General features: G+C 46.5%; 1 protein-coding gene across 1 annotated transcript in view; it reads left to right on the top strand.

The window, feature by feature from the left end:
* Positions 1–5716: 5716 nt before the first annotated feature.
* Positions 5717–7500, top strand: part of slc8a4b (solute carrier family 8 member 4b) — a gene marked incomplete at both ends in the record, with an annotated part of 51904 nt that continues 50120 nt past the window's right edge. The window contains 4 exons of the mRNA XM_080023183.1: positions 5717–5828; positions 6601–6740; positions 7090–7242; positions 7421–7500. The exon at positions 7421–7500 is cut by the window's right edge and continues 148 nt beyond it. Coding sequence (XP_079879309.1) covers positions 5717–5828; positions 6601–6740; positions 7090–7242; positions 7421–7500 — 485 coding nt within the window. The remainder of the gene's footprint in view (positions 5829–6600; positions 6741–7089; positions 7243–7420) is intronic.

Genomic DNA, 7500 nt, shown 5'->3' with positions numbered 1-7500 from the left:
TTCCTTCTTTCCGACTAACACCGGCTTGGTCCTCATTATGTCCTACCAGTTCAAATACAGATGTTGAGACTTAATAATATGATGTTCTGCAAAGCATGATCTCTCTCTCTCTCTCTCTCTCTCTCTCTCTCTCTCTCTCTCTCCTTCTCGCTCTTATTTCAAGTCTTGTTCGAAAAACAAAAATGTTTTGTACTCTGTTCTCTGTGGTTTAAAACCCTGGATGTCCCCAAGCTGTGTGTGTGTGTGTGTGTGTGTGTGTGTGTGTGTGTGTGTGTGTGTGTGTGTGTGTGTGTGTGTGTGTGTGTGTGTGTGTGTGTGTGTGTGTGTGCGTGCGTGCGTGCGTGCATGCGTGCGTGAGTGCGTCCAAACAAAAGGTTATGGGAAACACAATAGAAAAATAAAGATATAATAAAAAACTCTATTTTATTAGATGCTGTTGAGTGGAGGAAAAAATAAAAAACGTTTTCTGTGTATTCGTATTTGTTTGTGGGTGTGTGCTGGGTAACAATGCTTCTGCCAATTGTTTTTGTACAATTTTAAAAAACAATTTACCATTTGGCGCGCAGACGTTCCAATCAGTCCAGTTGCTAGTGACAATAATGTCAGAGCCGCCGCTCCAGCGAAGTGGCCGAAGAATTGCCCACGCTAAGTAGATAACACACGGAGGCTCGTCGGCAGGCACCTAGTTTCACATTATGGAATAATTATCGCAAAAAGCCCCTGAACAGTCATTTATGTCCAGGCTAAATTATATACAAATATGTAAACCGGCACAAATGACGTAGACCATGGCAACCCGCCGTGTCGAGGAACCATTTAAAAGCGTCAATCTCCGTCTTGTGAACTTTGATGACATTGATCTATCATTGGAACTGATCTGTAAGATCATAGATGTGCATGTACCTGTGTAAATACATGTGCAAATTTTTTTTTTACGTGTGTCTACATGCATCTGTCTGTACTTGCATGTGTGAGTGTGTGTGTGTGTGTGTGTGTGTGTGTGTGTGTGTGTGTGTGTGTGTGTGTGTGTGTGTGTGTGTGCATAAGCGTCAATGTCCTGACTGGCCGTGCTGTGAGTGATCTGTCAGTATGACTCATGTCTCAGACGGCCCGTGGGAGCTGCTGTCCTCACGCACGCACACACACACACACACACACACGCACGCAAGCACGCACGCACGCCCACACACACACACACACACACACACACAGACACACACACACACACACACACACACACACACACACACACACACACACACACTCAAAGAGATCAAGAGGCCATTTCAAATCTGTAGTTGTTGACCTGAAGGCTGAAAAGGAGTTGGAGGTCAAAAAAAAAGAACAAGACAATACATTTAGGAACATTTTGCCAAACTATTTTTAAAAACTCTATTAGATCTTTATATACACATTAGCTTATGCAAGGCTCTCTGTCTATGTAATAATGTAGTATATGACTCTTACTACAATAAGGAATAGATTTACACAGTTCATGTAATGTGCATATAGAGTATTGGTTTTGTTCTATAAAATAAATTTGATCATTCGATTTTTCTTGATCCCATAACTGGTGACTTAGTAAGGTCATAACACTGATATGCAGTAGGCCCAAACCGGAATTGTAATCAAAGGAAAATATGTCATGTGCGATGTATTTCGAAGTCGAATGACAAAGCCAATGGGATTGCTGCCCAAGCTTTCACTTCAAGGAATGTTCTGCAGATATCAGACCACCATCTGATGAAATCATCTATGTGTACAGAGAGAAAAATAAACACTAATCCTTACAGCTCCGGAGTAACTAACAGAATTGAAATTAATGCGTTCCACACATTCCCCCTTTTTCTCTTAAACGAAGTGACTTAGGTCACACACTAGTCAAACAAAACAGGAAAGATGCCTAAATATGTGTGTGTGTGTGTGTGTGTGTGTGTGTGTGTGTGCGCGCGCACATAGGTACCCAGACACAGGCTGACAGTACATTAACATACACTTACGTGGGGGATGGTAGAGGATAGTGAGAGGGGAGAGAGGGGGGTTGTGGAGGAAGATGTAGTGGCTGTGAGAGATTATGAGGCAAGATTGTTTCGAGATTATAAGGCAAGATTGTTTCGAGATTCTCTTTAGCGGGTAAACAGTAGGTAGCGCTGAAGGCAAAAATCATAATGCTAAAATTGGGTGAAATAATTCTGAGGAGTTAGCGTACATCCACATTTAACTTTGCGTCCACCGTTCTTACAGCTGAGGAAGACTTAGGCCCCGCCCAAAGGGTTGGGGTTAGGGTAGAGTTGGGCCAAAGGGATAATGTGCGGTTCATATAAAACCAGAGGGAGGAGCTTTGATTTTTTGTACCGTATAGCCTGCATTATTATTGGAAGGCGCTGGAACGTCGGGCCTGTAACCGGCGGTTCGGTTCATCCCGCAGCGCCAGTTCTGCTTACCAAAAGCGGCGCGTCTGGCGCTCCACGCCCTGCGGGTGAGCAGGGCTTCTTGCCCGTTTAAAGTTCGAGAATAGGTTGAGATCGTTTTGGCCCCCAAGGCCTCTAGTCATTTGCTTTACCAGATAATACTGCGAGTCTTGAGCGGCCGCTACTATAATTTGATATTATTACGTTACTTTGTAATAATTTGATATTTTTAAGCTACTAAGTAAACATATTAGTTTAGTATAGTGCCCCATTAAAAAAAAAGGGTTGTTGCACTATTAAAATAAAAAAGGGAGATGTGTACCGTATTGCCTACATTATAATAAGGGACTTTTTGTCTTAGTAACGCCTGCCCCAAAATGCCCAGAACCGGAGCTGGGGTCCATGTGCCTTTTCTTTTTTTTTTTTTTTGACCACCTGCCTCTCTGCACGGACCTGAACCAGACCAATCTGCAAACTCATGATTTCTTTGCTCTGGCAGATTGGTCTGGCCACCCTCCCATTCTAACAAATTTCCACCTGAACATTTTACGGTCGGGCCAATCACAACCGCTTTTTCTTACCAAGATGGCTGCCGCTGATGTGGCACGGTGATGTTGAATCCACTAACATGACTAGTATTAAACGAACTGGATGGTATTTTTTCTCTAAAAAGCTTGTGTCGATAACAAAGATGCGTTTGCCGTGAAAGGTTTCATTTACCAACTCCCTCGCTCAGCACTACATCACACGTTCTGTTGCTCTGATTGATTGTGGCTCAGTATCTAATTGCGTCCAGAAGGTTTTTGGCCTGCGCCCGTCCGTAACACCCCTTGGAAATTGAATACGAACTGAGAGATTCCAGACTAATGCAAAATTGGTTCGGACGGAATTTGCGAATTGGTCTGGCAGTGCCAGGCTAGGATGTCATGGGATGTGAAGCAGAACGCTGGGTGCAATATCAGATATAGAGTGAAATATCAAGCAATGGCCACAATTCAACAGTGTTGATTTTCATTTATTTTAGTATTGGGCAGAAACAAATCGATACCCAGAAAAATAATATTGACATTGTCTACGCTAGAATTGGCCCCACAAGATCAATGTACAGGACAACACAATCACACGAACGCGTGCCTTGCGTGAACAAAGGTGATGGAAAAGTGAGCATGAAAAAAGAACAAGTAATAGTAAAAAGGGAAAGAAGGAGAGGCCAAAAGACGGGAGTGGAGAGGTGAGGTGGGAGAGGGACCAGAAGAGAACAGGGGAACCTCGGCGGTGGAAAGAGGAGTCTGAGGATTGAAGTGACAGGTCGCTGTCAGAGCACCAGGGGCCCACGGAGATGGATGGAGACAGGGTCAGCAACTCTTTGCTAGTGCCCGCTCAGCTGACTAACTCTGTGGGTGTTAAGACAGTGCGTGAGTTCATGCGCCAATTTGTACGGCGGTGGGCTCGGCATTTTTTTTTACAGCACACGTGTGTGTTGTGTGCGTTATTTCATGAATACATGTATTGTCCCAACCTATATACCCTTTCACACTTGTAGTACATACTACTGGAAGTAGTCTGTTTGGTTTTGATGAGGGGTGGGGCCTGGATAGAATGTGCAGGAGGCGGCAAAACGACTGGATCAGATATCGGACATAATATATATACCATTGTGTGATGAATATCCCCCCGAAACGCGAGGGTGAAACACGCTTGTGGCGCTTGCAGTGAATTCTCGAATGACCTGCTCTTAGAGCGGTGACGATATATTTTTGTATTTCATTTTTTTTGCTGGTGACAGTTCCAGGAGGATGTGAAACATAAGCACAATAATCATTGTTTAGTTGTCATCATTTACTTTTCAGTTGCTCCGCTCGTCACTTCAGGTGAGGGACAGTCCAGGAAGCATGTGGGGGATTTATTTTGTATGTGTCCGATTATTAGTAATTATTTCTCGGGTTGAGTGCTTAAAACACAGTTTTTAGTTGTTTTATTTGGAGGAACAGGGCTGTGGAAGTGTGTTCTGGTGCAGGGCCAGGGAATGAGGACGAGGAGGCAGGCGGACGCAAAACAGCACCACTTGGCTTGTATTTATTCTCAGTCTTTTTTAAACAAAAAGGTGGCTTGTAAGCCAAAATGTTAAATCATGGGCTCTGCAGGTCAATATGAAAACAGTCCGTGTCTTGGCTCTTTAGTGAGCTCCTGCCGCGACGTGTCCAGTGGCCTGCATATCGGGATCACTCGTCCAGTCAAACATATCCCGCAGGCAGGCCGATCCTCACTGCGGGGACAACCAAAAAATATATTATTTCCTGAGGTTGGGATCGGACGAATCAGCGGAGTCCCTGCGTCGATTCGCCTGATCCGCAGCAGCCGGGGGATGGGAGCCTGCACCGCCTGTCTACGGCGGCGGCAGGACCATCCCCCTTGGTCCGCCACAGGGGGCGAACACGGCTCTCGATGCGCCCAGATCGCGGTGAGCCGTGCTCGCGTCCGTGTCCGGATGCGGACGATTCACACAAATATTTATATCCCCCTTTATTTTATTTATGATTCCTCATTGAAATGTTATCCCGGTGCATTTTGTAAGCTCCTCTCTGTTTCATCCTGTTATTGTAATGCACAAAAAAAGAAAGCCCCACCTGCTCTATCGTTCTTCACACATGGGCTCAATCAGGCATGGGTAGAGCAAGGGTAAAGTCTGTTTAATGTCCGGTACAACTGATTCTGACATTTGCGTTCTCACACACAGCTCCTCCGGGTAATGTCTAGATAAGTTCAGGGCCGCACTGCGTATGTGAAAGCAGCTTATGTTTGTGTGTGTGTGTACTGTATATACTGTTTTCAAGCAAGGCTGTTGATCCAGTGGTAACACATTGCTCCTGTGTCCTGTATCCAATGTTGCCTAAAGGTAACTGGACTGTTAGTGTGTACGGGAAGGTGGAAAATGTCTCAATGGAATGCATAGGTATACATTAAGGATGCAACGATGCACTATAACTACTAACGACACAGTTTTGTTGCTGTTTTAGCCAGTTGCGCCTCTACCCAAAGAGGTTGTCAGGCCGTCTAACCGCTCTCTCTCTTTTTTCGCCCCCTTTCTCTCGTGCCTTTTTTTCCCTCCCCATTCCCCTTTCTTTCTCCCTGTCAGGATTTGGACGACGGATTGACCCGACGTGACGTTATCGGCGGAGCGCCGCAGAGCTCTAGCACGGACAGTTGGCAGGGTCTCTCCAGCAGCCATGGCCGACCCTCCGGCCCTCCTCGTCTCGCTTCGCTTCCCCCTACGCTTCGCCTCCTCCTCCCTCCTCCTCCTCGTTTTCCTCTCGTCCACGCTGCTCCTGACCTTCCCCGGAGTGGTGGACGCCGGCTCGCCGGCGCTCAAGGAGGCCAACGGGACCTGCTCGGCAAGCGGCGACCCTTGTCAGGATGGTGGGTTGGCCGAGCGCGTCGATTCGGTGTTACTTTAGGGAAAGAAATATAGACGTGTTGCTTTGGGCTATGAGGGCCGAAACAGAACTGTGTTCCTTTTGAAATGCATTAGATCAGGGTTTCCCAACCATTTTTCCTTGGAGATCCCCTAAAACAAACCTGAATGAATCTGACACGCCCTATTTATAGGCGTCAATACATTTCTTCCTTCATGTATTCCATTTTTTTGTCTGAATCTGTTCTATTTTCACGGTAGAGAGAACAAGTTTTTATGACATACATCACATAACAATGACAATCGTCCTCGGGCTTGTGAACCCCCTGCGGTCCCTGGTGACCCCTCTGTATGTGTCCCCCCACTTATTTACATCACTGAGGTCGCACATCCCATCATCTTCGCCGTATTCTTCCAGTGGATGTAAGATCTAGTTTAAGTGTTACTAACAAGATCGACGAACTGACACAATATCACCAGCGGTTGCTGCAAGATGAAAAATTGGGAGACTAGAGCAGAGGGCCGAGCAGACTGCGAGATAGAGACTCGCAACATGGATCAGATCTATTGAGTAATCGAAATAAACTGCTGTGAGCGGAGAGACTTTGCGCTCGCTGTCTATTGATCCAGAGATTACTCCTCCAATTTCTAAGAAGAAGAAGAAGAAGAAGAACAACAACAAGAACAAGAAGAAGAAGGGCAGAAAGAAAGAAAAAACCCACAAACTCACTGTTCGCTCTTATCTATGCTGTGCAACCGGCCCTTTTTTCGTTTCAGGAGTGGTGCTTCCCGTGTGGAACCCCCAGAACCCTTCCGTCGGGGACAAAGTGGCGCGTGCCATTGTTTACTTTGTGGCACTCATCTACATGTTCCTAGGAATGAGCATCATAGCCGACCGATTCATGTCCTCTATAGAGGTAGGCGATATCGAACATGCACACGCGCACACGCACACACAAACACACACACACACACACACACACACACACACACACACACACACACACACACATACACACTTTTTCCCCCTTAGGAACAGTTTTGTTTTGTTTTTTATATACAGCCAAGGCACACTAGAATGAATCAGATGTAGTTCTCACATTTCTGCTGTAGCGGAGACAAGCAGAGGAAGAAGCCCGTTGACCTATTTGACAAAATAATTATGACCCGTCTTTGTCTCCCACTGTGCTCCGATTGCGATTGATATTCTCCCCCCCCGATGTCCTCTCCTCTCTTCTCCTTGTGCCCCTTTCTCTCCCCCCCCAGGTGATAACGTCCCAGGAGAAGGAGATCACCATAAAGAAGTCAAATGGCGAGACCACCACGGCCACAGTGCGGATCTGGAACGAGACGGTGTCCAACCTCACCCTCATGGCCCTGGGCTCCAGCGCCCCTGAGATACTGCTCTCCGTCATCGAGGTAGGCGCACCACACGGAGGAAGGCGTCACAACTTAAAAGGACACTCTTTGGTTCGATTGATTTTTCTGAATGAGAGAAAAGGCACTTTAGGTCCTGAGATCACAGACTGAGGTACAGAATGAACCCTCTCCGGCTACCGACTGTGAAGGTAATCCATGTCGTCCCTCTCGCCATCAGGTGTGCGGTCACGACTTCGAGGCCGGCGCCTTGGGTCCCAGCACCATTGTGGGCAGCGCAGCCTTCAACATGTTCGTCAT

Source organism: Zeus faber (genome assembly GCF_960531495.2).
Source record: "Zeus faber genome assembly, chromosome: 22".
In the NCBI taxonomy this organism is placed as follows: Eukaryota; Metazoa; Chordata; class Actinopteri; order Zeiformes; family Zeidae; genus Zeus; species Zeus faber.
Note: the sequence above shows the minus strand (reverse complement) of the source record. Positions and strands in the feature narration are given on the sequence as shown.